The sequence below is a fragment of the Dicentrarchus labrax genome, unplaced genomic scaffold (genome assembly GCF_905237075.1).
Source record: "Dicentrarchus labrax unplaced genomic scaffold, dlabrax2021, whole genome shotgun sequence".
In the NCBI taxonomy this organism is placed as follows: Eukaryota; Metazoa; Chordata; class Actinopteri; family Moronidae; genus Dicentrarchus; species Dicentrarchus labrax.
In genome coordinates, this window is record NW_026136715.1 from 22,648,331 (window position 1) to 22,670,979 (window position 22,649).

General features: G+C 41.9%; 2 protein-coding genes across 5 annotated transcripts; both read left to right on the forward strand.

Moving 5' to 3' along the window:
* Nucleotides 1–1,122: 1,122 nt before the first annotated feature.
* On the forward strand, nucleotides 1,123–7,983 carry slc66a1 (solute carrier family 66 member 1). 2 transcript variants are annotated; one of them, XM_051426138.1, is made up of 8 exons: nucleotides 1,123–1,247; nucleotides 2,953–3,146; nucleotides 3,242–3,371; nucleotides 3,821–3,908; nucleotides 4,351–4,505; nucleotides 4,611–4,703; nucleotides 5,425–5,610; nucleotides 6,989–7,983. In XM_051426138.1, the coding sequence occupies exons 2-8, from the start codon at nucleotides 2,956–2,958 to the stop codon at nucleotides 7,073–7,075; spliced, it is 930 nt and encodes a 309-aa protein (XP_051282098.1). In that variant the 5' UTR covers nucleotides 1,123–1,247; nucleotides 2,953–2,955; the 3' UTR covers nucleotides 7,076–7,983. The 2 variants fall into 2 exon arrangements, with proteins under 2 accessions (XP_051282098.1, XP_051282096.1); XM_051426136.1 differs by lacking the exon at nucleotides 1,123–1,247 and adding an exon at nucleotides 2,234–2,360.
* A 988-nt stretch (nucleotides 7,984–8,971) lies between these two features.
* On the forward strand, nucleotides 8,972–22,388 carry nr1h5 (nuclear receptor subfamily 1, group H, member 5). 3 transcript variants are annotated; one of them, XM_051426131.1, is made up of 11 exons: nucleotides 8,972–9,080; nucleotides 13,018–13,150; nucleotides 17,725–18,123; nucleotides 18,260–18,400; nucleotides 18,557–18,681; nucleotides 20,164–20,262; nucleotides 20,355–20,451; nucleotides 20,976–21,092; nucleotides 21,197–21,286; nucleotides 21,406–21,519; nucleotides 21,787–22,388. In XM_051426131.1, the coding sequence occupies exons 2-11, from the start codon at nucleotides 13,057–13,059 to the stop codon at nucleotides 21,987–21,989; spliced, it is 1,479 nt and encodes a 492-aa protein (XP_051282091.1). In that variant the 5' UTR covers nucleotides 8,972–9,080; nucleotides 13,018–13,056; the 3' UTR covers nucleotides 21,990–22,388. The 3 variants fall into 3 exon arrangements, with proteins under 3 accessions (XP_051282091.1, XP_051282093.1, XP_051282092.1); XM_051426133.1 differs by having other exon boundaries at nucleotides 8,990–9,080; nucleotides 13,057–13,150; XM_051426132.1 differs by having other exon boundaries at nucleotides 9,004–9,080; nucleotides 13,014–13,150.
* The last annotated feature ends 261 nt before the right edge of the window (nucleotides 22,389–22,649 follow it).

A 22,649-nucleotide genomic window follows, 5' to 3' on the forward strand; every position in this document is an offset into this window, starting at 1 on the left:
CGTCACTTTGCCGTTCCCAACCAGGAAGGTAGGCCGTAGATTAGAATGTTTTCAATGGTGCCTCCATAGAGGCGACCTTAAAAGTGTCCGGAGGGGATGGAGCAACTGTTGGACTTTTGTTGTGGTGTTAATGGTTGAAATTATTGTTTAATTTGCATCTGCATCCACTACACTACAATGGAGGAGAATGGGGTTAAATGCTTACATCTACATCTCTTTCCAGAAATGGTGTCCCTTGTACTTCAGATAATCAACAGACCTAACTGTCAACTGCACAGGAGGAAAAGTACAGGTGTTACTGAGATAAGATGTTCTTATTGATCGCCCTTAGGAGAAATTCAAAAAATGTTTGAATTGATGTTATTCAATAGCACAGTTCATACACAGACAAAGTGCTTTACATAATGCATTAAATAAAAAGAGTAAGGCTCAGTCAAAGACATACATTTTAACCCAGATTAGCTCAGTGACTGCTGGGGGGGGTCCACTATGTATAATATGCTTCTGTCTGATATTTTACATTAGTTATTATTCATTAAATTCAAAAATGTATCTTTTAGGTCATAGTTCATGTGAATGAAAATAACAAATGTCTCTTTTGACCATCTGGATTTGGTCACTGTTGGTTTGGCCACCCCAAGATTTTCAGCGGCCCCATCTGGACCCCCCTAATATGGAAAGTTTCTAGGGGCGCCACTGGCTGTGATGGATCTGTTCTATTCAACTGTACCTGAAAGCAATGACAGTGAGAGAGTGAGCCAGCATGAACAACACCGAGACCCTGAAACTGTTCATCATTAAGACCCACTGGTGTACCATGACCACCATGACACTTGTAGGTCTACAGATAATAGAAGACTGTGTGTGTGTGTGTGTGTGTGTGTGTGTGTGTGTAAAACAGGAAGCTCATATCTGAACTGTCACTGTATAATAAGAAGTCGGTATTGACCCCACTAAAGTATTGCCCCATCGACCTCTGCATTGCCGATGTCAGCCCTCTCTTTAAGTGGTGACGAGCTCTTTGACCCAGTGAATCACGGACGTCGGAACCAGTTTAGGAGAAGCACGTGAAGACAGTGGAAACCGGTAGCAAAACGTTAACAAACTGCACGAGCTGACATCAGCGGTCTGTGGCGCTGAGTCGTCAGTCTGACCCAAAGTCAGCTGACACATTCTGTCGTCATCGGAGAGTCCTCTCTTTTCCTTTTCATCCAGAGTCTGCAGACGGATTGAATCGCCCTTTCCAGGTAAGATGTTTTCTCTTCATAACTGTCTTTAGGAAAAACAGGATGAAAACATGACAAGTCGTTATTATGATGAAAGGTAACGTCTGTTTTATTGTGATGAACGATAATGAGCCATCTCCTCATCTCATCATATAACAAAAGACAACTGTTCCTGTTAGGTGACCCCTGCAGACAGCCTCTCTAAAGTTCACTGAGTGGGCACATTTGCATACAGGCACGATTTATATAGGATTTGCTCTTATGGGCCTGGCTGTTATAGGTGTATTGTTTTTCACAGCTGCATACTAAAATGCAAAGCTGGTTGAAGAATGCTGGAGGCCTTAGGACTAATGACGGCTCAGGACTGATGGCTGAATTGCCATGTGCAGAGAAATAATCCAGTTTTAACAAGGCTTGTAGATATGTGTTGAGAGTATGTGAAATGCTCTTGGACAGCAGATTGGAACCGTTAAGTTCTCCCAGTTCTACAGAAAAGTAACATTAACATGTAATCATACCATTAGCTTGTTCCGTAGCCTTAATCAATCTTTTACATTTGAACAGTCTTGACCACAGAGTCTGGTGTTGGTCCTGAGCTGTGTGAAGCAGAATGCTTTCTATCTCAACTTTTGAAATCCTCCAGGGAAAGTAATATAATTAAAATTCAAGATCTATGATTCATGATATCAATTACAGATGTCTTGTTGCATAAATATAGTTTTCTGATTATCATAGGCTTCGTCAGTTTCAAAAAGAGAAAGGGGATTTTACTTGCCAGCTTACTCCCCCTGTAATGCGTTTTGAATTCACAATGTATTAAAATGTATAACAGATAAGTTGGAAGGAGGTCTGCCACACATTTCTAACACACGGCGAGGGCAACAATTCTTATTAAATGTGCGAAATGTACATTCCCTGGAGCCCGAGCCAAGTTAAACTTTTATTTTGAAGGCTCGACTGCTTTGTTTTCGCGAATCGCTAGTCACGTGCTAATTTTGACGTTTCAGCCCAGCGACCAATCAGCTCACGGACACAGAACAAGCTTGTTTATTGCCTGCTTCCGTGTTGCTTGCCCAGTCTCGGAGAGGTTTTTGTGCTGCTAAGGACTTTACCGGCATGTCAGCGGCCACTCAGGCAAGACACATTGGCTTTATTCATTTCCAGAGTGATAGCTTGTAGACGTTTTCGGCATAAACGCCACAGACGAGAACAGGCTGTCTCTGAGTAGGCAGTCGTTGTGGTTGCTAGCGAGCTAGCTCAGTGGCTAAGAAATACTTTAGTCTCTCCATTGTGAGGTTTGTGTTGAGTGCATTTTGTGTGAACAGGGTATGTTTTCTAGCAGGAGATAATATGTAAATGAAGCTACACATACTGCCACTGCTTTGATCTAATCAGCGCATCAACAGCAGAATGTGGCTGTAAACAGGCTGTTTTGATGTTGTTTTTAAGGGTTCAACAACCTTTGACCCCGTTAACTGGAAAACCGCGTAATGTCAAGATGTGTGCTCCATATGTGATCTGTGTTTTTTTTTTTATATTAATATGGTTGATTTGAGTGTTTGATGAAGTCCTGGAAATACCACATCTGGGCCACTTTGTTTTCTTTCGTGTTTCCAGGAGACCATACATGTAAACATTGTTTATAGGCTGGTTTGAAATGAGAACTGAACATGTAGGATGTTATGTTTTAATAAACTATATTTACAGAGGCATTTCTCTCCATCAGAATATGATGACAGATGGAGTCCTCACTCGTGGTGCGTTTGGATCGACCACTCAAGGAAACTTCACGTCGCTGTGTCCCAATGGGTCCAAATGGGTTTGGGAAGGACTCGGGGAATGTGCCCAGGATGCGAGGGATATGGCCAGCGTCTACCTAGGCCTCCTATCCATTCTCTGCTTCATGGTGTCTTCAATTCCGTAAGTGTTTATGTTGATGCCTTTCAGAGAAAATGCTCTCATGTCTAAATACGCCATCTGTAATTCTGTCTGTTTTTTTTATTATCTGATTGCAGACAATACTGCAGCTCATGCAAAACGGGAAATATGGACAGCGCCCTATCTATTTGGTTCCTGCTGCTTTGGCTGGGAGGTGACACCTGCAATCTCGTGGGATCCTTCCTGGCAGACCAACTTCCACTTCAGGTGAATTGTAATGATATATCGATTGCCTCAGTGTAAAGATGTTTCCATTGACAGAGTCGGGCTCTGACTAACGAGAGTCAAGCTATAGATCACTGTTTTTGATCAGTTCTTTAGTTCATAAGATGTCAAACACATTGGGAAATGCTTATTAGAAGTTATGAAAACCATAAATAATGTCTTAAGATGTTTTGGTAGTTCAAAGAATAAAGTATGGACTAATGTCATGACAAAAATCAAACAAATTGTTTGTTTTGTTATCAGCTCGTTATTGTTTGTGTCTTGATCTGTCACTTAGATGATTAAATGATTGACTAATTCATTACTTGACTAATCATATCAAATAATGATACAAATCGCTTTTTAAAGTGAATTCCTGTGAATTACTTTGTTTGTGTGAAGAAAATCTAAATTTTCATAACTTGTTGCATGTGTCTTTCTCTGTCATCCAGACATATACAGCTATTTATTACGTCATAGCTGACTTGGTGATGCTGGCCATGTACTTTTACTACAAGATAAGGAACAAAATGGCTGAAAGTAAGCGTTTTTTTTGTTGTTGTTGTTTGTTTTAATACTCATTGTTTTAAATGTCAAATATAAGAAGTTCTCATTATGTGCTATAGAGAGTTTCAGTGCCTTATTTGCATCTTAGTGCCACACTGAGTAACCAAGACATAGGCCTTTAACATGTGTAGTTGGAATGAATCATCTCTGTAAAACTGTAGCCATAGTTTTAATTAATTTGGCACTGCGTATTTATCAAGTATCAAGTGCTGGTGAACAGTGATCCAACACTTGTGCAGACAGAGGTAGAGGGTAATCCCTGTATTCTAAAATAATGTCGTCACATGCCTCATGTAGTGCTGTGGCATTTGTCCGCTTACGGGTGACCTTTGACATGGCAACCCTTGTCTGGAGGAATGTGCTGAGATGTCTCTCCCAGTACTGATGATGAATCTGGGTGTTGTCCCTTCTGCAGGCAGGATGGTTTTGCGTTTGGTGGGTGTAGCCTGCATCCTGGGTTTAACCACACACCTCGCCCCCCTTCCCGGGCTAGGCACCCACGAGGACATTATTTCTCCTGGGTTCAAAAGTCGCTCTTTGCTCTCAACTTCTGACATTGGCTCTATCAAGGTGAGTCCTATTCATTTGTTTAATTAGTGACCTGAAGGAAGTGAACTAGTCATGTCTGGCTTTTTTTCCTGGTGTAATGCTGTGTCTACCCCTCTGTCGCTTCAGGTTTTTACTCCGAAAGAGATTATTGGTTTCTCCATCGGCTCAGTGTCGTCAGTGCTCTACCTCTGTTCCAGACTCCCCCAGATGTACACTAATGTAAGTATGACAGAGTGTCTTCTGCTACAAATGCGCAGATTCTTTAGTACTATTGGCTGCAGTACAGTAGGTGATATATTGCACTTGACATCTCATTACACTAATGTCTGTAAAACTACATCCAAAACAACAAATTCTAAACAATACAATTCAGATACTTATATTGTAATGGAAAACAGAGTCCTAAAGAGGCCTAAGAGACCAGTATAAAGAACACACCTTCATATGCATAAAATCTGAGTAGTACAACATTTTCTTTTTCATGCAACCAGAACTATAACATCCAACATCATGGCCCTCAGTTCCTGTTTACAACGCTGCCTAGAGTGTTTTTGAGAATTAAAACCAAAATAAAAATACCACAAAACCAAATATCATTTGTATGATGATACGTTTGGTATCGGCAGATTCTGACTAATACACAGTCCTGCCAATGTGTAACATGCAAAATGTGAAACAAGTACAAAATGTACATATTTAAAATGAAAGGTATGGTTGACGATAAATCAGATGCCGCATGTGAAATAATAATAATGTTGAAAAATGTTTGGCAAAGTTTAATGTAACTGAAAACTGAGCAGGTGAAAATGCAAGTGAATATAATGCAGTGACAGCATGGCCCACTGCGTCTGCGGTCACATATCACTGCACAGCTTACTGCACATCTTGTATTCCTTTTTAAGTTTTCATTCTTCTCACTTCCCCTCGTTTCTCTACACAGTTCAAGAGGAAGTCGACAGAGGGGGTGTCTTACTTCCTGTTCGCACTGGTCATCCTGGGAAACACCACATACGGCATGAGTGTCCTACTGAAGAACCCTGACAGGGGCCAGGGCGAGAAAAGCTACCTGATCCATCACTTGCCCTGGCTCATTGGCAGCCTCGGCACCCTCTCCTTAGACCTCATTGTATCCTTTCAAGAAAAGAAAACCTGGCCGCCGCGGCCGGGCTCTGGGTTCTCCTTAATCCCACATACATGCTACATTTTAGGCAGTGCTGAGCTTGTAGAGAGGACGCCTCATAAGATGGGTTTAGGTCTCATGACTGCGTGTGTGGAAACTCAATATGTAGTATCAAAGGTCTAAACCCACTCAGTGAAATTGGCTTCTCGCCAGCTAAGAAACAGGAGCGTATAAGCTGCACTAGCAACGCCTGTAGGCCACGCATCTCAGTGGTGGACTGAAGTATCAAGTTGCTTCTTGCTTTGTTTTCAGTGAGCATACAGATGAGGCAGAAGCATGTGACCTGATGATGACTGGGCAATTTTTTTAGGTTCTTTAAAAATATTCCAAACGCACATTTTCTGCTCATAGCCAATCTCTGCTGTCACAGTCATCTGCAGGTTATTCAAATCTGAATATCAATCAGCCTTAGCACATGGCACAGCACTATGGTTAGATCAGCCTGTTGTGCTGTCGGTCCCCCCACCTGCTACCACTAGTTCCTACCTGTGTTTCTGTGCCTCCTAGTTCTCCTTGTTTGAATTTCCTTGAATTGTTCATTTAGGGGAATACGATTACTTGCTTTCTTAAGAGTTAGACGAGACGATCAATACATATCTGTTCAGTATGTTTACTGAAGCTACAGCCAGGAGATGGTTAGTGAGCATGAACTAAGCTAAGCTAACTGTGGCAACCAGCACAGAAGTCATAGTGCCTGGCCAGAAAGTTAATGTCTCCTGGCTGTAGCTTTGTATCTAATGGACAGACATGAGTGTGGTAGTTGTAGATTTTCAGCAAGAAAGGGAAATGGCAATGCTATACTAGAATAGTACTACCAGGGCCCACGTTGTTTTAATATAGGTAATTTGACTAAATGCAACTTTTTTTAGGAATAATATGCACCATGTGATCACAACACAAACTAAAATAAAACTGTTCAAACTAGATTTTGATACAGGACCTCATCACCAAGACAGGGACAAGATTATTCAATAATGTAAGAGAGGCCTTAGTTGCAGTTGTACTTTAGACCAGTAAAATAGATTAGTACACTTCAATTGTGAATTGTCACTGTGAATCTGAGACTTTGGGGAGTGCAGGAAATCTGTGGCTTCAGGGCCCACTTGGCTCAGTTGGTAATCCAACCTTGTACAGCAGACATAAAGGACTCTCTGTCTGGTATTCAGTAAAATACACTTTTCACCCACCGTAAATTAGGAAGTCTGCAAATGTTTCATCAAATTTTCATGGTTGTGTGTTTTTCTAGGCGAAATCCTCTGACAGTAACATTCATAAACATTTACCCTTATTATTGTTTTTTGGTTTCCTTAACGCTGTGGTTCAGATCTCCCTCCAGTTCATAATTTACCGCAAAGCTACGGTGGAGGTGGACGGTAGCCGCGAAGAGACAACGCCTCTGATCGGGAGCTAAACCACCAAACCAGTACAAGTGTACTAGTGGGACAGGAGCTGACACTCACTTCCCGTGAACCCTCAAAAAATCACATTTGCCAACAAAATCAAGATGGAGAAATTGTACATTTAAAATTAAATTTATAGTTTTATTTATTGTGCTTTTTGTAATGTTTACAATGTTTTTTTTATCTGCAATAGTACTGTGACGGATTATGTTCACTTGGGTTCAGCTGCAGCGATGTGATTCACACTGCTATTAATGTTCGAGTTCTAAACAGAGGATTGAGGGTGTCAGGTGTCGGACACGGACGGATACTCCTCCTGTCAGCCTGAACTCCATCTTCTGATTTTAGGACACAAGCTCAATGTGATGTCAGACCTTACATAGACGTCAGCAACCTGCTGGCGGGCGGTGACCAGACCACACAGAGGTTTCTCTAAAATGATTCCTGTTGTTTTTTAGTTGCCAAACACTTTGACAGTTCTGACACGATCCACTGCATGAAACCCCATCTGCTCTAGTTTACAGTGTTTCACAATTTGCTCCTGTAACTTGGGCTTCAGTGACGTGTCTGATTGGAAAAGAAGAAATGTTTTGTATAACAGTTACAAGTGTAAATTGTGATTAGTCCATTTTTAATTGTTTACAGAAAAGTGCTGTAATGCAAAAAACTTTTTTGAGCATGTATGTTTTTTTTTTTGTGAATCTTATCTTTATCTTATATCTTTTCAATTGTAGTCATATGGTTTTATTTTTATTACCGAATACAGACACTTGACTTGACACACAGATTTTCACTACCATGTTTAATTTACACATTTTAATTTTTTCATTCTCACTGTTTTGCACAACAAAAAATAGTTTTGTACTTTGAGAAATGTTAAATACGGTGGGTGCTGTAAAGATTAAACAAATGAATAACACATTTCCTCTGTTCCTTTGCTTCTGGTAAAGTATCATTGCGTCATTTAGGATTGTCCCAGGCCCCTTTTTAATGCTGCTACACCCTTATTTTAGAAGAAAATCTCTGGGAGCTCCACCTCCCATACAGTTTACTCTCTTCAACTCCCACTTTTTTCAGCCCAGCAGAGGTCAAGGCCTGCTCTTGGCCTTGATGTTGACCTTTGACCTTTGACCCTTTGCCCTCGCTGACTGTAACCCCCTGCAACTGTGTTTGACCTGCTCCTGGGAGGCCTTGACAGCCGTGTTGTTTTTCTTCATTAGCAGATTCACACTGGCCTCTCAGTTGCACCCTCCTCCCTCATAGCACCCACGCACACACACTTTCCCCTCACTATTAAACACAATGCAGTCACACACACACTCAAAACAGTAAGGGCCCACCCACAGAGGGATCGAGGTCAGTACAGAAAATGCTGAGGGTTCAGTAAGTGTTGGTGGGTGGGGGGTGTGCGCTTGTGAAACAGTGGCAGAGAGATTGTTAAGCGGGTTGGGGAGTTAGCTGGAAGAGCCGGTGATAGGGAGCATCCATCCATCACGAGGGATGAACAAGAAGCTGTTTATAAACACTCTATACTGGGAATTTCTTAATGAGATGATTCCAGTTCCTACAAGTACAGCATGGAGGGGGTCCTTTGTGACTGAGGTTGCCAGTTCAAATCCCCAGTTCAACCAAAAAGGCCCGTGCTGGGCAATTGTATGCAAAATTGGTGATTATTTTCAATAATTCATTACCTTCAAATGCGATGGCTCCCCAGTTTCACATTTTCCCAATTCTTCCCCACAAAATCTCTGAATTATATCTTCTCGCTCTGTCCTGCGAGACAACATTTACAGGAAAAGAAGATCTTTGGTCAGGTTGCTGTAGCTCACTCACACACATCAAGAGCGACTGTCTCATTTGAAATGTTGTGTTTACTCTGTGCATGTGGTTGTGCGTGTATTTGTGTGTGTGTGAGGATGGAGGCTGGGCTGGAACCAACATTAGAAAAAGTGAGGCAGTTGGACAAAGCGTGGGGACATCAGGCTCGGCGCAGCAGGAAGGCTCCCACCATCAGCGGTGAGTCCATAACCTCTGCTCCAAACTAACACAACTGCAACTTTTACAGAATTGTTCGTAAGCCGACCCAGTGTTGTTTTGTGATCTTTGACCTCAACACGTCTGCATGTACTGTCCTGTTATCTACAGGGGTTAAAAGAAGGGATATTTAACGTTACATTTTGTTAAGTATACTGCTGAGTGGATTCTCTTTAAGATTCAAAAACAAAAACACTTTATTGCCATTTCATCATAGCTGATAGGAATTTGTTCTGGTGAGCTCAGATAAAACAAGAAACCCAAAGAGATAATATGACCAAGGCGTCCTTTAGGAGAAAGAAGACATTTTAAAAGATTGTTAGCCAGGTCAGAAGAATCTGGTAAAAATGTTGTGCTCCTTTCTCTGTTGCAAGTAGTGTACATTTTTAGCAAGAAATGGTCGCCCATAGCCTAAGGTTTTTCAGTGCAATCAGGGGTATAGTAAGGAGTAAACCCCAATAAATGAGGGGAAACAGTTTACATCTACAACCCTGAATGCAATCATTTCACACCAGCAGATAAAACTTACAGATATGAATATGATGGCCGGTTTTTACATGTTACATAAAGCAGGGTAGTTACCCAGTAAGTAGTAGTGTTTGCAAGGAATTCAAAGTATTTGAATATGTCCATGATACAAAACCTCTATCTCAAAATAGACAGAACGTAGAACAAAGTTTCAAAGTCCAATCTCACAATAACCTTTACAGATCCGAGGACATTGTTTTAAACAAATATTCTAAGTAGACATAACTAACAGTTGACGATTTACATTCCTTCTCATGATAGCCAAATACCACCCAGGCCACACTCATTGCATACGTTCAAACATAAGCTATGGACTTTACTCACGAATACTGAGGCCACTTTTATGTGAGTGTCAGTTTCCTGCGAGGATCAGTAAACAGTGCAGGCCATTATCGAGCTGCAGCTACCAGCCAGCAGCTCTCTGATAAAGAGAGGAGCTGGCCGTGTGGAAGAAGATGTCCTAAACAGGATTTATGATGTGCTGAATCTATCTCCAGGCGTGTACTGTGAGTGATTCGGGACTAATGAGTTTAGGGCTTTTCACATGCCATCAGTTTGGTCTTTGGTCTGAATCATAGAGGAAAAGTTGACTTAGTCGCCTTTTTCTGCCAGACTTTGCCCCGTGTCTCTGGTGTTCATCTCATCTCATTCCTTCTTTGTGCACACATTTTCAGGAGTCTTGGTGCGAAGAAAAGCAAATTAATTGCGTAAAGGCTCTAGAGTTCAATTGACCCAGCCATGCTTGATGTGAACGTGCCTGAAAAGTCTTTCCCTTCTCCCCCTTCCTCTCCTTCGTCTTTTGTGACACTCATCTCCCACGGGGTGAGCCCTCATGGTCAGGCCTGTGTCCAAAAATGTGTCCAACAGTGTGACACCTCCAGAAGATCCATGGAGACATTTGCACGCTCTCAAATATTGTCCCCATCGCTTAGTGTCACTCTCAGCCTTGCTGCCTGCTCTCTACTCTCTTTCCATTACTCGGAGGTCAAAGACAGTTGGAGAAATGGCTGATGGCTTGTTTTGCCATATATGTTGGGACGGAACAACAGAAATAACAACAGACCACCTCCTCTTCAGCATTGGATTAATGCAATTCCAGAAACTACCACCATTCTATCATATAGAGGCATTTTTAGACTACACTTTACGCAGATGATACTATTCTATTATTCCAGCATATGGGCGTTAAAACATTACACTACATAAATTCACTTAATCTAGGTGTGTGCTGAAGTATTCTGGTAATATCAAGAAAGGATATGAAAGTATGCCTGCGTGAAGAAAATCAAACAAGTTGGTTTAAATTAGAATATAATTAGAAGTAGTTGTTTTGTTTTGTCTTTTGCTGTGCTGGTGGTGTAAATCCTACTGACTTAAGTGACCCCCTGATGTTGCTCTAGCAGCACCATGAGGTTGATGGTTGGTGATTAAACGTCCAGTGTTTAACATTTGGGAGGATGTATTGGCAGAAATTAAATATAATATTCATAGGTATGTTTTCATTAGTTTACAATCAGCTAAAAATAAGAGTAATTGTGTTTTTGTTACAACCTTAGAATGAACCATTTTTATCTACAGGACAGCAATAGATGTACAGAATACTTCAGAAAAAAGTTCACTATATTATTATATATATATAATATTCTCACAATGTGCTCACTGCTGCTCCCCAAAAAAGCTAAATCATGTTAAAACCTAAATAATAATATCAATCTTGAAATGAGTCTTATGTTTTAACAATTTCATGGCAGGCCTGTGTTAAATTCATCTAGTCTGTTCATGACAGTTGGACTTCATGTCCCTCAAACATTCATGTCCTTTTATTTTTCCTATTCTGCACATTGTTCATTTGTTCAAAATTGTTTTTGTTTGAAAATGTTTTTATTTTCTCTGGTCTAACATTTGTCTTTCTGAATCCTGCGGCCACCTTGCAAAATTCATTCACTGTATTACAACAAACGTTTTTGTATGGTTTTGACATTTGAATTTTGTTTTGTTTTATTTATTTGCTCTCTTTTTAAGTTTGCTCTGTTCCCGAAAGTACAATTGATTTTGTGAAGCAGTGTTGTCATCGTGCACTGTGATCACATGTGTACCAATTTACCCTTTGGACATAATCTTCAAAGAAAAGGCCCGTGTGTAGCTAGCAACAGAATTCCTGTGTCATTTGTCACTGAGATCGATCGTGATCACCCCAGTGAAGGCTACAGCTTCAGTGAGCGTGATTAGCTCTTCTGTAACCAAGTGCTGTCCACCGGTCAGTCCTGGTTCCCATAATGAGCCAGTGAAAGGGATGATATGCGGGTGGGAGGACGCAGTTAATCCTCAGTAAGCATGCTGCATGTCAGACGGCCCTGCTCAGAGATTTACAGGCCAGTGTTGAGGTCACTCCTCTGTCTCCTCTGGGCGGCTCGGGCCACGACTCCTTTCGCTCTGCCCCGGCCTGGTTAACCGTCTGTGGGGGACGAGGAGGTCTCGGAGCCCCTTAAATCTAACTGCTGTCCAATATTAACTTAAGCACAAACAGAACAGCGGTAAACAAAAGGCAGAGTAAACACACTCCCAAGGCTTAGAGGACAAACATGGACAGACACACACATACACAGCACACACACACACACACACACACACACACACACACACACACACACACACACGCACACACACATTACGAATAGTAAATTAGTTATTATTAGTATTATTAGTATCATTAGTATTATAAATAACTTAATTTAAGTGGTAGGGCTTGTGTTATCTGGACTGAACCTGCCAAAAACGCCATAAGCAGAATTTAGTTCGTGAAAAACGTCTAACAATTGATTTAATGATGGTAGTAGATGGTAGTAGAGTTTTATTCAACTCATCAGATTCAGTTGAGAAGATGTTTCCTTTGCCCAGCTCAGCTGTTGCACACTAGGATATATCCATTCAGGCCAAACCTCAGCACGCACACATATATACACACACCGTCAGTGTCCCTCATTCTGCCCATGAGGGATGAAGTCTCCATCTTTCCCTCCATCCATCCATCCATTCATCTTCACTGTCTTTTGATCTGTGAAGTCCCGGGCCAGGTCCAGCTGTTTGGACCACAGTCCCATCCCTGTCCTTCCTGGGTGTCCCTGCTTTCCCTTTCGTCTATCCCCCCGAGGACGGTTAAGACCTCCTCCAGCACATCATCCACCACAGACCAAGAGCCTCAGCTGCACTCTTGCTCTCTGCTTTTTTAAAAATAGGCTGGGATATCAGCCTGGACAGCTAAGAGACCTGGACGCATCCTGGGGATTGAGGAATGTCTCCGCACTTCCCAGATCCTTCATATCTGTGTGAATCCTCTGAGTAATTGACTGTGTGTGTGTATGTTTATGTCTTTGCATGTGTGTGAAGATAGATCGTGTATTACTAGCTAAAGAGAGGATCTTCTGTCCAGATGAGAGAGTGGACTGAGTTGGAGATGAGCTTTTCGGCAGGGGGGTTTCTCTCGGATGGTTACTGCTCCACAGAGCAGCAGCTCCAGTACTATGGTGAGTCCGCAGTGACACTTCTGCTCCTTCTTCCACTTTTTTCCCACTATTGCGTAGCTTTAGAATTTCTCTTCCCCTTCGACTTCTTCTTTTGCTTCTCTAAAATAAGTTGTGTGACACATTAATGCTTACAATCTGAAACACTGAAGAAGGACTGATATGTGAATTCACATGTGATACCAACACATTTAATTATAAGTCCAGGAAAGACTGAATATTCAGACATGATGGTTCATGTCTTTTGTGATTTTAATGTGTGGAGACACATGATGCTGTGAAACATCATTAGTGTCACAGGCAGGTAGATATTTCTACAATAACAAAGAGACACAACTGGTATACATTATTTTATACTGTTGTAAAGGGTTGGTTCGCCCAGATTACTAAACACATTTTCTCACTTATTCAACAGTAACCGTCTCTGTCTATGATCAGTGTTAACTTTAGGGGGGTAGGATTTATAGGGACTATTTCTTCAGTAGAGTGTAGTTCCTATGTTTTCACCTGGTATAACGGTGTAAATAAAACCCAAACTATCCGCACGGTTAGATGCCACCAGTGTTAAGAGAGAAATTTGAGTGAACTGACCCTTTAAAGTAACACAAAAATCTAAAGGAAGTCTAGTGAACAGGCCTGTTAAACTCATGTGACCTCACCTAACCGTTTTCAATTTATACTATAGTTTTTGGAGAAATGTGTTGAGTAATTTATGAATTAAAGGTCCAGTGTGTAACATCTAGCAGGATCTACTTGCAGAAATAGAATATAACGTTCACAGGTATGTTTTCATTGGCGTGTGAAACACCATAGAATAAGAATTGTTGTGTTTTCTTTACCTTACTTTACCTTACTAGCTTTTTTTTATCTACAGACACCGCGGGTTGTCTTCCGTGGCGGCGTCCATGTTGAATCACCATGTTTCTACAGTAGCCCAGAACGGACAAACCAAACACTGGCTGTAGACAGGGCGGTTTTGTGTTTTGTGGCCACTGTATGGATTCTCCCTCCTGCTTGTAAAGGGAGGGTAAAGCAAGTTGAGTTGCAATCTGCAATTTCACTGCTAGATGCCGCTAAATCCTACACACTGCAGTCCAATGAAGAGAGGCTACAGTAGTATAATTTTACTTCTATTTCTTTGCACACTAACATTTTCCCACAACATTTTCCCACAACCGCCACTTGTGTTTACCAAAAGTTACCCTGGCTCGCTTTAAATAAGTGGGTCATTTACATATTATATTGTTACACAACAAGGATGTAACTGCACTCTGTGAGCAACTCAACCTCATCTCATTCACTCTCACAGTTGATGAATGAACACCAAGCATTTATTTACCGCCTTGGAGAGAACTCGATGACATGAAAAAAATAGTTCTTGAGGAGGTTCAGCCGGCCCGCTGCATTCACAGCACGCAGGGAGGCTGAGCGTGCATCGGAGGATCTATTTATACTGACGTGTATCATCAACAAATTCCCCCTGTTGTCTCCCCTCCTGCCCTTAGGAGCAGCGGGAGGAGGGGGCGGAGGGGGAGCTATGGGGGGTAGTTTGCTGGTGTTGTTTGGCTCCCTAGTGTGCGTGGGATGGAAGGGAGGCTGAGGAGTGTTTAGACAGTGCTCAAATGGTTTACAAACAGTGCAAATCGCAGCTCTGTCACATGCCGAGAAAGCAGGACCCCCCCCAAACCATTGCTGCCACAGTCTGGTAAAGACAGGAAACATCTGGAGAGAGAACGATAGAGGAGACAAAAGGAAGGAGTGAGGAGGGGTTAATAAGGGGCCTTTAAAATTATGATGTATGATTATGTGCTGACATTCACTCCATCAGTGAAGGGGGTGTCGAACAAATGTCATTTGTTGTCAAAAAATCCCCTAGACGAATCCTGGAGGTCAAAACTCATCGTCAGTTTTGATGACTATATATCAGTCTTTCATTTGTCCAGTTGCTGGCAAAAAATCAAATACAAATTTAAACAAAACCCCAACCCCTTGGGAAGTCTGCATATTGACTTTCTTGCAGAGAATTAGATGAGAAGATATACCACTCATGGAAGTACACTCCATATGAAGCTATAGTTAACTTAGCATATATCCGATTTCTCCTCGCCTACCAATCGTGATTTATAAATCCAAGGTAGTTGCTTGAATGGCCGCTAACACATGTAGGACACCCCTTACCTGGGACTGTCCCCCATTCTGCTCTGTGGTGAAACATACAGGCGATGTAATGGACTGTTCCTGTGACTTCAGTGACATCCTGGAGTCTCTGTTGGTTGCCTGGCAAGGACGTCAGTAAATCAGAGCGCTTTAGAACTGGGAGGCTGATGGGTTTCCCTTTATCCAGACTTTGTGCTGAGCTAAACTAACCGGCTGCTTCCTCTAGCTTCATATTTAGCGTACAGACACAAGAGTGGTATTGATCCTCTCATCTAACTCTCAAATCAGACTCAGTATCAGAATATATTCCATATTAAAGGATCAAGGATCTTCATTTGCCTCAGCTTTGGGACTTTCCAACAGGAATATATTATCCTAGAACGGGCACTTCAAATAGGGGCTCTTGCTCACAGACCCTTGTGCCCCAGAGTCTCTAACTGGGAAGCCTGGCCAACAAGCCAACCATTGTCGTCAGGGTTATCTCCGCTTAAGCCATAGTAAAGACATCACAGCCTTTGCTGCTTTGATTTTGACAATTTTTTATTACTAATTTGTCTCCTGTGATTCCCACAACCTTATGAAAGTGCAGTGCTAAATCACTTAAGTACCCTTTAAACACACTACAGCGCTACAATGATGGTTCGTTGGCCTTCCTGTCAAAGCTTAAAGACACTCTTCATCAACAACAGTTCTGGAAGCCGCATTTTTTTTAACATAATCAGGCTGATATTATTGTCAGCCATCATCTTAATGCAACATGCCTTACCCTTCAAATTTCCATCTACATTTGGGTGGGCTCTCTGTTTAATCAGTGCATAACAGATCCCAGAGCAGTCCCAGTCGTACTGGTGCAGCTGTACTTTAAGAGGCTGCCAGTGGTCACACATGTTTTCTCAAAGGAGACAGGATTTGCAAAACACAAGCTGCTGACCCACACTCAAAGACATTTCAGTCCGTCACAACACTGGATGGCCATTACAGACTGACTGAAACATCCAGAAAAGGGGATCAAAAAATCCTAAATGGCACTTGGAGCTCTCAGCTGCATCCTGTTTCAGCAGTCCGAACAAGTTCACAAGGTCTTACTCTCAGCTTTTTATTGTATCCCACAAGAGCCATAAAAGCAGTGAAATCACGTAAGACCGCATTCCTATGACGCTCTTTGACTTTGTAACGGCGTAATAGTGTCGCTTGAAATGTTCATTCACGTTTCTGGTCTTGCAGTTTTTGATGGATCAATGCGGATGTTTACATGCACACCAGTATCCCGGTTAGGATCAGGTTTTTGGAGTTTCCTGGTTATAGGTTGTCAGTGTGAACATCTTATCCTGGTTTCAGATAAGACCATATCCTGATTTTCAGAAACCTGTATATGTTACCCCCATAGAAACCAGCAAACTGGAACATGTAAACACCATTTTCAGGTTTCTGAACATTATTTTTTGGTACTGAACACAGTTGCTGGGATTGTGAGAACTCAAGACACAACTGCACACAGACACCTGGATACTGGTAGAATGATGTATGAAGGGATTTCAATAGCCAGGTTTCTCATATTCCATGTTAACATCATATCCAGGATAAATCTGGCTATATTTTTCTCATTGTCACCAATGAAATGATTTCTTTCTTTTTTATAAGCTCAGTAATTTTGTACCACAGTTGGGCATTGTAGCTTTTAAAAAAAATATTTTGGGTGTTTTATTGCCTTTAATTGAGAGCAAAAGGCCACAGGTCAGAGTCAAACCTTGGCCTTGGTACATGGGGCACCAGCTCTAACAGGTGAGCTACCAGGGCACCCTGGTATTGTAGCTTTTAGCAAGCATTATTCAAACAGAAGGACATTTTTCAGCTATTTTCAGCTGTGGATTAATACACATTTGGTGCTCTAGTAAGTATTTTCAGCAGCAGGAAGATGTTCCACAGTGCACATGTTCCAGCATAATGGAGGGACATGTCACCCAGTTCCACACTGTGGTTCAGTGATGTATGTAAAAAAAAAAAAAAGATAATGGAGCTCTATGGGTACGGAGATAATAATATATCAGATTTTAGATACATAGAAAATAGTTGTTAGTAGGATTTTATAGAATGGGCAGAAAAGCAGCACCAGTGAGGATGCATTATTTCCCAGGAAGTAGGCAAGAAGTTACCAGTTTACTAAGAATTTCAGGTTCCCTTTTCATGTGGCCTTTAAATGTCAGGTCTAAATGTCTAACTACTCTTGCTTGCAATCACAATATGCTTTTTTGCTATAAGTATTGTCAAGGAATCGGATCATAGATCTGAACAAAAAATTGTAAAACAAACGCTGACGTGGTCTACATCTGCTGGTGAACACAGTTCACTCGTTACTTTTTAAACTTACATCTCTGACTTTTAAAACAGATGAACTTGTCTACTATTTTTTTCCATTTCAGACATGCTGACTGACCCTTTAGGCTACCCTCTGCAGGACCCTGACCTCCAGCTGCTCCCTTATAGCCAGCAACAGTACAGTCCTGCCAATCTGCCTTTCTCCATCTATGGCTCTCCACCCTCCTGCACTTCCTCTCCCTCCTCCTCCTCTTCCTCCTCACAGCCCTGCCATGTTCCGTACCACTACAGCCCTCATTGCTTGGAGGCCCCCTGTGATCCCACCCCCGAGCCCCACTGCGGGGGCCTGGTTCAGGGGCTCGGAGCGGTAGGGTTGCCTCTGGGTCGGAGGACACGGGTGGGGTTGGGAGGGAAGAGCAGAGGTCAGGATGAGCTGTGTGTGGTGTGTGGAGATAAAGCATCAGGGTATCACTACAACGCTCTTACCTGTGAGGGATGCAAAGGTATTTCTCTCTTTTCAATTTAGTCCCCTATCTTTTTATTCTTTTCTCTAGTGCTGTATATTTGTAATTTAAAAAGATTTTGTTTCACCCTCATCTGGTCCTTCTTTTCCCCTTTTTTCTCACCTGGATGCTGTAGGTTTCTTTAGGCGTAGTGTGACTAAAAAGGCTGTGTATCACTGTAAGAGTGGCGGGGGCTGTGAGATGGACATGTACATGAGAAGGAAGTGCCAAGACTGCCGGCTGAGGAAGTGCCGCGCTGTGGGAATGCTGGCTGAGTGTAAGCGACCTCAACTCACACTCTGTAAAATTAAATGTTAAGCATCATGTAATTAAGGAAAAGGATTGATGAGATCAGTCAGTACCTCCTAAATAATACGCACTGAACTGATTTAGCTGGTTTGACGTTGAGTCTGATAAGGCATTTCTTTCTCAGGCCTTCTGACGGAGGTGCAGTGCCAGTCCAAGCGACTAAGGAAAGGAGGCAAAGGCAGAGGACAGGAGGAAGAGGAGAACACAGACAGCAGGAGGGTCAGCTCTAGCAGCAGGCTACCTGGACAGGTACTAGAAAGCAGGACTGACTCATTGTTATTGATTGGATGGTTGCGTTGAGTGTATAGCAGCTTTTTAGCCATGCTGGTGGCAGTGTTGTTCCACCATTCTGGTCCAGGCTGAAATATCTCAACAAGCACTGAATTGATTGGTCCAATTATCCATCGCCCTCAGAGGATGAATCTTACTGATTTTGCCGAACCTGTGACTTTTCCTCTAGCGCCACCATGACGTTTTTGTTTTTCAGTGAAACTTTATATTTAGGGCTAATTACCAAACTTAAGCATGCAATTAAGTTGGAGAACATGGTTAACATTCCTGCTTAGTGTCAGCATGTTAGCATGTTGACATTAGCGTTTAGCTCAGTAAGTACAGCCTCATAGAGCCACTTTTGTTGAGTTTGAATGTTGGGTTAAAGGATGCTGCAGTGATAGCTCTTGAAATAATTAAACGGTTATGATTGGCTGTTTGAGTGGGCTATTTGGATAAAGTCCTCTTTCATGGTAGATGCAATTTCCGCTATATTGATTGTGACACTCAGAGATATTATCGGGAGAGATACCACAGTGTAAACGGTATGGCAAAATCCCTAACAGTTTTCGAAAAGTTCTACTTTTTCACGGTGTATCGTCATAACGTCCAACCCATATTGAAACAGTCGGATTGTTGGTGCACACTGATGATAGGTTGGATTAATTGATCAGCTGGTTATATGGATTCAGAACACAGATGATTTGGTTGGTGAGATGGTTTAGTAGAAGGTTGTTTGGCTGATTGGATTGCTGGGTGGTTTGTTGGTCATTTTATGGTTTGGTTTTTGGCTATTTAAAGCTGCAGTAGGTAATTTTTATAGAAAAAAAGGTTTTGTCATATTTTTTAAAACTTTCACTTTATCCTGACAGTAGTACGAGGCAGCTCCTCCCAGTGCTTTTAAAAGCCTTTGTAGGCCCGAATGAAAACAACCAATCAGAGCCAATAAAGTCGATTGCTGAGTCTCATTCCCGAGGCCATCAAATGTCGATGCTGGGAATGAGACGCAACAATCAACTATCTTCAAACCACCAACCCAAAGCATCTTTCTAGGCTCTGACTGGTTGTTTTCGTTCGGGCCCGGTGGATTCTTACAAATAACATTAGGAGCACTAGGAGCAGCCAGAGGAACCAGATTTTTTCACAGATTATCTGTCTCATGTACTACTGTCAGGATACAGTGAAGGTTTAAGCAAATATAACAAAAAGATATTTTTCATAAAAGGTACCTACTGCAGCTTTAATTGGATGGTTGGATAAATGCTTAGTTGTAAAGCTGGTTGGATGATTAAACAAAACTGTACAATTAAAGTGTAATCTCTCCTCCCCACATTCAGCATTTATCTTTCATGTCTGCAGTTTTAATCTAGTAGTTTTAACATATCATATCAAAGTGATCAGTCATAATCCCGATGCTGTTATAATCTTTTAATCTGTCGTGTTCATGTCCGTCTACATCAGGCTTTGTCTGCCAGTTTAACCCGAGAACAGAAGTACATTGTGGACAGGATGGTGGAGGCCCATCGACTGTACAGAGCCCAGGACAGCAGCCACTGCAGGGTAGGTCGCAGTGTGGAGACACCAGTTTACTTCCAAAAACACAGGTACATTGTTTATGTTGCCCCCATGGTTTCTTTTCTGTGTCTGCTCAGTTGTTTGAGTGGCCATGTGCAGAAGAAGGGGAGGGCTTGTCGGATGCTATATCACCCCACCTGCAAAGACTGCTACAGTTTGCCAGGACTGTGCCAGGTAAAATGGACTGGAACATGTGACCTTCATTATCTGTAATCTGACAGTGACAGTGACAACACTTGTTAGTAGGTTAAAATCATTGTTGGTTTTGATCTTTTCATCGGATGACCAGACTTATCCTTTGAATATTTATATTTTGGCAAGATGTCAGTGGTAGTAAGACGAGGATATGATATATGGTGAGATATTTGGTCATTGGGCAAGGAACTACTGAATGGCTGATATTTTTTGGGTTAATTTAAATGGTTTATTCCATTTGGGATTACATGACACATGCTAATACCACATCAATAAAAGTAATATTTGGTTTCCAGACAAACAGACAAATCACAATTTTAACTTGGTTGCAATTAAAACAAGATGAGGAGTCACTTAGGCTAAAGGATATTGATACAGAAATACAGTATGGTATTGATGTGCCACCCATCATCATAGCTACTGTAGCCATGTCTTAAATCTTGTAAATATAAAGTAAACTTCACTCCTGTATATAAAAGCAAATAATGCTGTTCCCCTCACAGGTTTTGATCTCCTGGATTTTTCAGACCAGAGCTCTCTCTTGTCTGTCTCTTCACTGGAGGTCATGTTCCTGCTCTCAGCTCAGCAGTTTTCCCACAACCCAACAAGCCCCAGTCCAGGTGAATAAACCGACAGACACTCTTTTATGATTCATGCTCGCATTTGAATCGGCATGAAACAAATTCAGTCTAAAAAAAAATTTTTTATTTTTCTCTATTATCAGCCCTGCAGCTTTTCAGCATGTCAACACACAACTGGCTGAGAAATGTAGAGTCAAAGGAAAACATCCACAGCAGGACGTTGGTCAACTCAGGTGAATGCAGACATACACTCACTCAGAGAATATTCAAGCTCTTACAGGCTGCAAATGAACAAATAGTGCAAGGTATTTCACATGCAAATGAACAATTTCCTATTCGCTGCCGTGAACAGGAGGCAACGAGGATCTCTTCAGCCCGGTGCTCAACTTCTTCCACAGCATGGCAACACTGCGGGTGACGGAGGCTGAATACACCCTGCTCACTGCTACAGCTCTGCTCTGCTCAGGTCAGACCTCTGCGCTCTCTTGTTTGAGTTGACATAATCCAATCAGTTGTCAAGTCAAGCCAAGCAAATGCTCTATTCAGCTGTAAATAATCACTATAAATTATCTGGAGCTCTTCAGCAGGTCGTGATAGTAAAGTGACACATTTGAATGATTCACTCAGTCGGTCCATACAGTAACTGTTGGGCAACTTGTTTGGATATAAACACAAAGAGACAGAACTGTATGCTGTGAGCCTGTCTCTCTCTCTGTGTGTCCCTGTCCTGCAGACCGAGCGTCCCTGCAAGCAGCCGGCTGTGTTGAGAAAATGCAGGAAATGATCCTGGATCTGCTGTCCAAGGTGTGTGGGGCCCAGGCTGGAGCTGCACGAGGGGGACCACAGCGGTTCGGGCGGCTGCTGGGCAGATTGACGGAGCTAAGAACCCTCCGTCACAACTACCTCCTCCTGACAAGACAGCAGCCTGGACTCTGACAGAGAGGACGTACGGGAAATTGTGATAAACCACCACTATCATCTCTGGGGAGTTTCATGTTTAAATTTAAGGACTAGGTGGTCCGGTTTGAGCCGAGAAATAATTCATAAACCTTTTGGAAATGCAAGGTTTTCTCCTGATATTGAGCAGACTGTGTTGGATTCTTGGGTCTCGGCTGACTTCAATAATTCAGTCCTGCAGTCATTATTGAATTTTAGCTTCTAATGGGACTGAGATGTGTTTGTGGACTGCTGTAGTTTGTTTGGACAACAGATATTTTATAAGTCTTTTTATAATTATTGTATACAGCTAACATGTACACGTACAGTACTTTTCACTATGCTGAGTAATGTTAAAATAAAACAAAAATGCCCACTGTTCATCAGTGGAAAAGAGAATTTTCTGTCCAAAATTAGTGACTAAATGGATCACTTCCACTATGCCTGTAAACTCTGGGTTTCTGCAGGTTTCAACAGGCTAAATTTAAGACCTTTTTAAGACCATTATGGATACATTTTAAATAGGAAAATGCAGCTTTATACAAGTGACATTAGCATTGTTAATCCAATAAATCTTTAAATACCTTTCAAAATCATATTTTAGACATTTTATGGTCTAAGTTCAGATTATTGGATTTTAGACTTTTAGAGACCCCACAG